Source organism: Alligator mississippiensis, chromosome 1, assembly GCF_030867095.1.
Source record: "Alligator mississippiensis isolate rAllMis1 chromosome 1, rAllMis1, whole genome shotgun sequence".
Lineage (NCBI taxonomy): Eukaryota > Metazoa > Chordata > Crocodylia > Alligatoridae > Alligator > Alligator mississippiensis.
Genome location: NC_081824.1, coordinates 220,942,034 through 220,952,993, shown reverse-complemented (window position 1 = coordinate 220,952,993; position 10,960 = coordinate 220,942,034). Strand labels below are relative to the sequence as shown.

At 41.1% G+C, this 10,960-nt stretch overlaps 1 protein-coding gene across 3 annotated transcripts in view; it reads right to left on the bottom strand.

The window, feature by feature from the left end:
• Positions 1 to 3,091: 3,091 nt before the first annotated feature.
• The window catches only part of TASP1 (taspase 1), a 161,668-nt gene continuing 153,799 nt past the window's right edge, over positions 3,092 to 10,960 (bottom strand). For all 3 annotated transcript variants that reach the window (XM_006260835.3, XM_019500826.1, XM_019500828.2), the window contains one exon: positions 3,092 to 4,048. In XM_006260835.3, coding sequence (XP_006260897.1) covers positions 3,956 to 4,048 — 93 coding nt within the window. In that variant the 3' untranslated portion in view covers positions 3,092 to 3,955. The remainder of the gene's footprint in view (positions 4,049 to 10,960) is intronic.

Sequence of the window (10,960 nt, the reverse complement as noted above, 5' to 3'; positions counted from 1 at the left end):
AGAAGCAAAAGTACCCTATATGAGCTGGATTTGTAATGGAATTAATATACTGAGTTTTTGTAACGGCTTTTAGAAGAAGGCTGTGCTGGCTTAATTCATATACACTTAAAGGGATTGTTAAACCACTGCAAAACACTGTGTGTACATTTATTTCCATCTTGTTTCAGTTTAGGTTAAGCCTGCAAAGAGCAGATTTAGTTTAAGTCAGTTCCTTACAGACTTAAGCTAAAATTAAAATCAGAGCATCTACACAATATTAGGCTCCTGTTTTGCTCAAGTTTGTCAACAGGCATCTATTTAGTTAAAACTTGTACTATGCCACAGCACAGCAACGTTTGCATAGTTACCAGTGTAAATGAATTCATGCAACATCCCTACACAATACAACAATATTACAGGACTCTAATAGCAAGGGTTTAATCAAGAAAGAAGAACTATCCTGGCACCAAACTGTCTGCTAGAAAATAGCGTGAAGGAGCATAAATGTGTGTTTGAAGAATATAAATCATCAGTTTCCAAACTGTTTGTATTTACATGCAATTTCATCTGGTTGCCTCTCCTTTTTAATTGTAACCATCTATTGCTGTCATGTGTATAATTTTTTCCTGGACAATACCAATTAACGCCTGGAGCCACAATTACTCATGGGGTATGAGATTTTGTGGCTCACTTTGTTGCAATCCATGTCTGTCTTCAACACTTATCTTTGATAATCCCTAATGTCTAAAGTAAAATTGGTAGCAGTATAAGGCCCTCAATTAAGTCACTGGGGGTGGAAGCAGGATAAGCAGAATTGTTACAACATCCTTACTGCCAAGATGTAAATTCATACATGTTCTCTAAACTATCCCCAAAGGTAACAAAAACACTGGGTGACACAGACGTTTTCCATTGTCCCAAGTCAGGATGCAGCAGGATCAGGCCCCCAAAGCTCCAGACATGCTAGACTGGGTTAACAGGAGAACACAGGCAGCTCTCGGCTGCCTTCACTTTTTTCCTATAAAACAAACATGTACGCCACAGATGGCTCTGCAAAAAAGCATCACGATTTTTTACCACCTCTTGTCATGGCCACAATTTGGGGCATGTGTGGCATGACAATGGGCATGAACTCAGTGCTGCCATAAAACTTCTTAATGGCAGCACAAAGATGATATCTGTTTGCAGCCTCAAAGCAGAGATCCTAAACTATGAGAAAGCAGATATGCCAACAGGCAACTGATGTCCATAGAAATCAAAAAAGAACCCAAAACATTAGTTTTCCATTCAGTTCCTACTTGATTTGTCATTTTAGGCTACATTAAACAGAAAAATATTTTAGCTGCCAACACATGGAAAAAAAAAAATCACATGCTGAAATCCAAATGCTCAGTTGTCCTTTACTCCACAATAAAGAAAGAAACAGGTCAGAGAAAGGATAGAAGACATAGGGGGTACTAAACAATCAACCTAAGCATTACACAAATGTATTTTCTGTGACAGAGTTCAAGCAAGAAACTTTTGCAAGGTTATCTAGCTCCATTATGAGTTTCTATACACCACAAGTTTTCATTTTGCAGAAAGACTCCTTCTGAAAATGCTTTCTTGAAATCCTCAATGGAAAGAAAAGGTGCAAATGCAAGTGCAAAGAACAGTTCCCGTGGTTACGGAATATAAGGTTCAGAATAAGCACCTAAAATCATGACAACACCTTTGAAAACCGGAACCTAAGAAAACATCAGCAGTTTCTTAATTTCTTTATTATTAGCAAATTATTTTAATATTATAAGTTAATATTAGCAAATCATTTTAAGTGTAGAGAACAGCAGCTTCAAAGTAACAGTTCGTTTCCCAATAATTAGAGGTAATTAAGGTTTGCAGTCTCAGTTGGTGTAAAGTCAACATAGCTCCATTCACTTCTGCAGAGCTGTACCTATTTGCACCAGCCAAAAACCTAGCCCAACACATTTCGAAACAAACCTTTTTTAGCTCCATGTATTTCCCTTTCTGTTTCTATAACCAGTGTCACTCAAATGCTTCCTATCTACCATTTCTATATTGCGTCTGTACATTATCAAATCTCCATACAAAAAATGTTAGTAAGACCAAAGGAAAAGAAACTCCTTTAAACAAAAATAAGTCTCAAATTCTCTAGAGCTAGACAGCATTTTGTGTCTTAGAGCACGTACAATTTTTATCAAGGTAATATGTTTACTATTTTAAAAATCACTAAAAAGCTGTAGATAAACCATAAATCTAGATTACTATTTTGGTCTGAGCCTGACCAATAAAAAAGCAGAGGTACATGACTCCAAACTTTTGGGAACTGACACCAATTTATCTGCTATTCCAAATTTCACTGACAGATTCTGATCCATTTACTAACAGGGTATGTCCCTTTATATCCAAGCCTACACATTTGTCATAATGGGGGAAGGAAAGATCAGTAACTTTACTTTCAAAATGAACTCAGGCCATTAAAAAAAAATTATTAAAAATTGTTTTTCCATGAGACATTGATACCATAATCGATGCAACTGTTTAATCAGAATCAAGTATGTCTGTCATAAGCAGGCACAACACTACAAGAGAGACAAGAATGCTGCCAGATGAAGCTTATGTAGCCCAAATATCTGTTACTCAATACTTCTGGAAAATGGTAAAATGGCAGATACTTGCTGTTACCAGACTGGTTTAGGAAGAAGAAAAAGAACCACCCTAATTTCTTTGTGGCCTCTCTTCACAACACTGAACAAAAGCTGTCATTATAAAAATATCTATATTGCTGCCGTTAATAAAAAGAAGAGCATTGAACGGATGTTTATACTTAAGAACTCACCTTCAGACCTCAAGTGGTTTGCTAAAGTATCAGATCTGATGGCAACCAAACCATTACATCAGCTTATATCTATGAGGCAGACAAGGACTCCGTAGTTATATGGTCCAGTTTTTTAGATACATCAAGTAGGAACCTACAGTAAATTTATATGCACTGTACATACATATTACACACGATACAAATACCCGTGCCGATATTGAACACTGAGCAATTCATGTTCCCAGAAGAAAGGTAATATCAGGTCTCTCGTCATCAATTCAATACACATTGTACTTAGCATTCAGTAATAAGTTTATTTCTGTACCTCTCTCTTAAAAATAGATTAAACAGAAACAAAGAATAATATTGAATCTTTCCATAAACTTTGTCTTCTTATTTACATTGTAATATTCCATTATACACAAAGTAAGACAGCATTACCGTACATTATCTTTATATAGCTCTGTGTAATACATACAGCTTGAAGCTATTAACATCTTAGCTTAGCTCATCCTGGGAAGAGAGATACAACCAATATTATAAGACTTTAAAATTATTCTGACCATAATCCTGCTCTTGTTTGGTTCACTGAAACCACTGTTCATCAAATAAAAATGCCCATACTTGGGTCAGAAGGGAAAGGGGGAGACAGAGAGAGAGAGACAGACAGGAAAACAAACAAAAAAAAACAATGTTTAAGTTACCACTGGAGTCACTTAAATCATTAAGAAATGTAGAAACCATCATGACTTTTGCATTAAGATACATCTCACTTAAAGATCTGTTTCTATGTAATTCAGAACATGGATGACAGTTGTTGCAACTTTGTTAAATCAGATTTTTCTGAACTTTTAGGACCTTTGTTTTTATGCTCAAAGCAATGTAAGTAAATGTAACGTTAATTATACACAGTCTTTTCACAACTGGGAAGAGTTCCTATTTTATTGGGAGAAAAATGAGCATGCATGCACACCCACCCACTCGCACAGAGTGAGAACATGAACTACAGCAGCACTTGTCTCAATTTATGGTGCACATGGCTGCAATAAGGAGTATATCATGACAGTAAAATTCCCCAACATCTGGTAAAACAGAAAAAAGAGCTTATTGTACAAAATGCCATTCACATTCTTTACAATGAGGTGATGAGTCAGCTGTTCAGTTTGCTGGGCTCTCCAGGCGGCAAACCCCTCCCTCAATTGCCACGGACTGTCCGGCCACAGCTCCAGGAGGAAGTCTCGAAATGTGAGTCTGTGGAGAAGTTGTGAGAACATGAGCAATATAGAAAAACAGGTAAAATGACACTGAATGCAACTATCTTAAACCCACTGAACAATCAGGCAGCTCAGTTATGAATGTACGTGTGAAAATTAAAGCAACTGGACAGGATGCCACACTCAATATTTTTAATATTTTGTGCACTAATGATAAGGATACAAAGAGGCAGGTTGCAATAAAAAAGCAACACAATAAACGGTGTACAGAAAGAAGGTAAATTGGATCCCACAGTTTAACCTAATATATGCAAAGAGAAACTGAGTACAATTAAAAAAGGTTACAGTAGAAAAGAAGATGCATTCTTGTATAACAACTCAAACATGTGGAACTCCATTTCTACAGGACACCCTGAAAGTCAAGAGGCTTGAACAAGTCAAAAAAAGGTTCAGAAATGTATACAGAAATATACATTACTTATACTTTAGATAAGATAAAATATCTCTGGGAAGCAAACTCACACATCAGATCATAAACCAATACTAAGTGAGATGAAGTGAGGAAGAAACTTACACTTCCAATATACAGATTACTTATTTTCAACTGGGGAGAAGTAGGGATTTCTCTAAAATAGCAGGTACCAGGCATTATCAAGACAGGATATAGGTGTAGTGTCCAATTGGGTTGTCACTGATTCGATCGCTGATTCGATTCGGCAGAGATTTGCCCCTTTTTGGCGGCTGAATCTCCAAATTTGAATGGAATCAGGAGACCCTTTAATCTCTCTGAATTGAATTGGAACCCTCCAAATCAATTAGGAGAGATTCAATGATTCAGACAGACACAGTTTTAAATGTTTTTTCTACACACCTCAAGCTACCAAGCGGCTCATGACCACCGAGATGCCGAGAATGCCATTGGAGTGCAGAGGGGTCCCCAGCGTACTTGGCAGCAGACCTGGAAGTGGACCACAAGCACTTCTGGTTCAATTCCAGGTCGGCCACAGAGCACACAGGGAACCCCACGCTGCCCCCCACTCCGGCTTGGTGACTGGTGCTTCCTGGGTCTGGGGGCCACTCAGAGTCCCCCCATGGCCAATCAATGAGCTGGGGGGGCAGGGGAGGAGGGGGTCCCCCATATGCTCAGCAGCAGACCCGGAAGTACTTTCAGTCCACTTCTGGGTCCACTGTCAAGCACACGGGGGGGGGCCTGCGCTCCTGTGAGATGCTCCATCCGCCCCAGTATTGCAGTGTTCACGAGTCGCACCTGATACCTCAAGGTATGTAGAAAAAACATTTAAAGCTATGCCGCTTTAATTGCTAATTCTCCGAATCACCATCGACTCTTCAGATTCGGATTCAGGTGACTCAAATCAGGACAGTGATCCAAATCAATTAATCAAATCCCTGTACCCGATTTGCGCTGAATCTGAATCCAAATCGAATATGGCTCGTTTCGCAAACCCCTAGTGTCCAATGGCAATTCTTAGGTTTCTATTAAGTCACATGTACCTTTTCCAAAGGGAAAGCACTTAGACTGCAAAAGGGTTTGTTTTTTTCCTCTGCTCTCTTTCCCCTCCCCTCTCTATGTCACCTCTCTGCTTTACCTTTTGTCTTTCTAATTTCTACTTATTTACATTCTCACTGACATCCTACTACACTTTTAGCTTCTATCATTCCTTGGAGCCTCAGAACAGCAGAGGTTCCCTATGCCTGAAGAAGGGTGACTAAGCCCAAAAGCTTGCTAAGAACTTTTTTCCAACTTCTCAGTCTAAAAAAAGATATCACATCTACCCAAAGAACCTTGCCTGCCTATGTCCTTAGACCAACATGACTACAACCAAAAACCTAGCAACATGGAAGATATTGTTATGCATTATATTCCAGGGCACATCTCAGTCTGTTCTGTACAGTAAACAGGTAAGCAAGGGACCTTGCTTCAGTGTATTTTTTTTCATTATTTTAGCTTTCATGTTGTCATACAAATCAATCATAAAAATCTTACACCCTGACTCACCCAAATCTTCACTACGAAGATCCTCCAATATCATTCATCTTTTTTATTTAGATTTTATACTTCACACTGCTGGTATCAATAGCTTGATGTAAAGTTCATTCCCCACCCTTTCTCCACATTTAGTGAGAGCCTTTTTATTTTTTTTGTTCTAGCAGGTTTGTTATGTGCAGTCTCCTCCTTATTAGAAGTTATACATGTTTAAGTTTTGAAGGAACTGTTTTTAAAAGGTAAAGATTTTAGCATATTGTGAAAATGTTCCACACAATTCACCATGGTTTCTATATGTAACATTATTGATACAATCTATTATTGTATCATATTGCAGAATCAACATATGTTTTAATCCACATGGTGTTGATTCTGCAAAATAATAATGATGCACATGGAAATAGTGGTGGTTTCCATGTAGGACCAGATGGCTAAAGCAGCTCTTGATGTACTGGGGGAGGGAGTAGCAAGCAGCTTCCCACAACCCCTCTGTTCCCTAGCTCCCACAGCTGCTGGTTTGGATCTTGGTGTAACTTAAAAAGCCTCAGAGTTGCTCTTTGCTGCACTGGGTAATAATAGTACTCACAGGGCCCTTTTAGTAGGGCAACAGAATTGTACCAAAAGTTGCTCTATGTTCTCATATACAAGAAGTTGGGGAAGAAGAGAAGCAGAACAGGTAACACCACTCAGATTCCTCAGCTATACTCTTAGAGGAGCTTTAAATCCTTTCAGTGCCAGCACAAATATTAGGGCTGCAGTGCTCATGTAACAACATCATCTGTAGTATGTATTCAAGTAGCATAGACCAAAACACTAGAGACACAAAGTCTTCCTCCTCCATATGTTCAAATCAAAAGTTCATCACTTGCTTCTGGAGACTGCAGTATCCATAACAGTTAGACTGATATAATAGATTCAGTCAACTGAATCTCTTTGGCAGATGTACCTTGCAATACATAAAGCAGTTGGCACAGAATAATGATTATTCCTTTTTCCCCCCAGTAGTTTCATTATAAAGCGCTAAAGTACATTTACTTTTAAGTTGCATTTTCAATGTTATACGCTTGATCCTATACATTAAGTGCTACATTCCCCAAGCCCAATGGGGGCCACAAGCTGATATAGATGATTTACAACAGTGGTCTCCAACCTTTTTAAGAAGGAGATCACCTTTGGTATTTAAAAGCAACCCACAATCTACCTGCCCAGCAGGTAAGTTGTGGGGGGGGAGAGGGGCAGATCGAGGCAGAGGGAGAAAAAATTATTTGGGAGTGTGCCCCCCAGCAGCTAAGTCCCACCTGGCCAGGGCCCCACTCAAGTTACCCCTGTTCCTGCCTCTGCAGCACTGTCCCTCACCACAGGGGCCTTGATTTAGCCCCTGCCCCCACGGACTGACCTGCACGCACATGCATGTATGCGGGCACTCAACCCCTCACCCCAGCCTCAGATCATCTCTAAGAGGCTCCAAGATCTACTGCAAAAGGCTCCGAGATCTACTGGTGGATCAAGATCCACTGGTTGGTGATCACTGATTTACATGATTGGTTATATTTCTTCATAGAACCACTGTTTTAAATCAGAAAGAGACGTCACTTTCTAAAATGGAATCACTGATAATTGTTCCACTGCCACAATCAGGCAAGAGTGTGAGTGAGCTTAGCCTGTGCTGCTATGAACTCATTCCCACCTAGAATCCCATTAACAGTCACAGATTTAAGGACTGCACAATATAATGCACTTTAAGACTGTTGTGAAAGTTGAGTGTAAAAGATAAACCTAGTAAAACATGAATATGCAAAAAGGCTGAGTACAGAGAGTCAAAAAGTCCGAGGCAGAATCGATTCAATCTATTCAGCATTCTCTAAGCTATATACATTGAACCGTTAAGGAACAGAATACATGTTCACTTATCAGTTAGCTGAGAAGGCAAATGCCTGCACTGGCCAAGGCCAGAAGACAGGGGCTCTCACTCACAACCCCCAGTTCTGCCAGGCTGCAAATGCCCCAGCCCCTCCTCCTCGCTAGCCCCTTGCCTGTCAGTTGAGGAGAGGTAGGGGGTGGGGAATGGACCCCTGCTCCAGCCCCCAAGCTAGGGTCTGCACAGTGGAGGGTGAGAGGGAGAAGGCTGACAGGAGCGGGGTTCGCGAGGGGGCAGGGCTGTGGTATTTGCAGCCCAGTGGAGAGCCATACTGCAGGGAAGAAAGCCCCCACCTCTGGGGCTTTCTCCCCTACCTGCTGTGCAGGCCTCAGCTGGGGGGCCAGGACCAGAGCAGGGGTCCATCCCACCATACCTGATAGGCAGGGGCTGGCAAGAGGGTGGTGCTGGAGCATTTGCAGCTCAGAACTGCATTGTGGAGAAGGGAAAGTCCCGACCTCAAGGGGCTTCCTCCCACCCCACACTGTGCATACCTGGGTTGAAAGGAGCTGGGGCAGGGATGAGGGTCCATTCCCCCTTCACCCACCTCCATGCTATCACTGGCAGGGTTGGGGAGGGTGACTCAGCTCTGTGACAGCTGGGGATGTGGCCACCCAGCTGGGCTACAGTAAAGAAGCTGGGGTGGACACTAGCCTGCTCAATTTTGGGGGGGGGGGGAGGAATAGTGGGTGCTGCAATGCATCCTGGGATGCCAGGGGATTGAGACCTAACTTGTATCAGGAGGGGATCTAGGATATACAAATTTAATAGATTGTTTAACCTAGATCAGTTAGGTCTGGTACTACATCCATCCAGGCGTACCTTAAACCAGTTTTGATCGTTTTGAAACCGGTCTGTGTGCACTGAACTTCTGTTCTGTTATAAAGGTTTAAACCAGTTTCCAAACACTTATACCAGTCTGTGTGTAATGTCTGACCCTAGCCCAATTGAGGAGAACATGATTTAAAGCCTAAACCACAGGTCACTTATGCTGTAGAAATTTTATATTTCAGAGGCACACCCTTTTTAAATCCCTCCCACAATAAAACTATCCTGCTGTCTGCTCTTAGGTGGTCTAGTTTTCAGTTGACTTAAAGAATCAAATATAATTGAAAACATTTTAAAAGTTTTCATTTTTTTAGCGAAACTTTGATCCTGGGCCCTCCAGTTTGATATATGAACATCTTTCTAATTTTAGAACAATTTTGGTCACAATCATGATTTACCACTTCAAGAAGTGAAGGTTCCCTTCAAATCTTCTATGGTTCCCCTCAAATGCAGCTGATAATTTCTGGAGCTGTTATTTCATAAGCTAACCTTCCATTTGTTTAACTTTTTTGAGACAGTCTGGTAGATACTGGTTTGCAAAAATCATTTTGTGAGACCATGAAAACTTCTAAACACAACGCTGGATGGAGCGATGGCGTAAAATCCATTTCCCTCAGAAGTCCACACTAATATTTGTCACTTAATGGGAACATTCCACTGAGCGCATGATACAATGCCACAGCCAGTGCCACTTCATGCTCTATTTTGAGTCACCCATCAGTTTGGCAAAGTATGCTAGCAAATCAACCTAATAGCACAGCATAAGCTGTCGAAGCCCACAGATTCTGAAAAAATAAACACAAATACCTATTACTTAAAACAGAAGAACACAATGTCTATGTCCATACAGTAATGCCACAGCCCCCTAGATGGCACACTCAAGCATGCTACATCACACCCTCTGGGCTGCATCCTAAACTGGAAACAGTGGAGCTGCCTCTGTATGGCAGTTGGGGGAGGGCTTGCAACTACTGCTCAAAGACCATGACAATTAACCCACCCCTAAGCTAAATTAGTATGTGTGGGCCAATGTGGCAACACAGCATGCTTGAAGGCACCATCACCTGGAAGCAGTAGCCTAACTAGAGTTAGGCAACCAGGGCACCAGCCCCAGCCATCACTGCTACCCAGGGCTTAAGTAACTGCTTATTATGCTTCTGTTGGGAAGGAAAAGTTTACAGTGTAGACAGAGACTATGCTTACCATGTAGACATAACCCACAATTTCTTTGGCCTAAAATGAATATTGAATTTGATCACTTTTAGAACACTGGCCCTATGAATCTTGCCTTCCTTTCTATAGTTGGGCAACTGCAACAGGAGCGATGAAGAGTACCCCACATTGGCCTTGCCTCTAAGCTTAGTGGTTGGGCATTCTCCTTGGAGAATGGAAGTGGATTTGAACCCAGGTCTCCCATTCCTTTGACAAGTACTCTAGCCACTAGACTAGTATTCAAAAATAGTATATACACTAAGTGGGTACCTCCTCTTTTAGCTCCTTTGAGTGTAAGTGGCTGAGGGACGAACCACCACCTCCCAAAGGAGTGAGCCAACTGGGCATTTCCAAAAAGGACAACTTTACTGACTAAGGCTGCACGGTGGCCTTTAACTGCAAATCCCAGACTCATACATGTGCCTAACTCTGGGCTCCAAGTGGAGCATTTCAAGCAAGAAAAAGATGCAATTTCATACATTCCCCTCTCTTTGACATTTCTTAATTTACTGGGTTAGGTGTTTCCCTCACTGAGAGTCTCATTCCTGAGTGCCTACACTAGCTTTGTGATTCCACTCTGAGCTTGGTGCCTGTATTTTGGTGGTGTGACATGGAGTTTCTCCATTCCTAAGCATTTCTAACCAAGATTTTTCAGAGTACTAATCCTTTTACCAACAAATTACTGAGATGTTTCCAGAGCCCAAAATCAGAGAGATGCTAAGTACTGCCTTAAGTTCAAGATTTTTACCATCCATTTTTTCTTCTTTTGCAAAAGCAAAGCCAGGCAGTATTACTATCTAAGGTAATACAATGTTGTGCCAATAAGCTGAAATACAGCTATATCAGAGAGTTGCATTTTGACTCACTGGTGCAGCAATAACTGCTCTAGTATCTTAATACTTAGCCAAACCCACAGTTGAATATGTTATGGCCCAAAGAAGGGAAAGCTGCTGGAATTTCTAACTTTAGACAAGAATTTATCCCCAAAT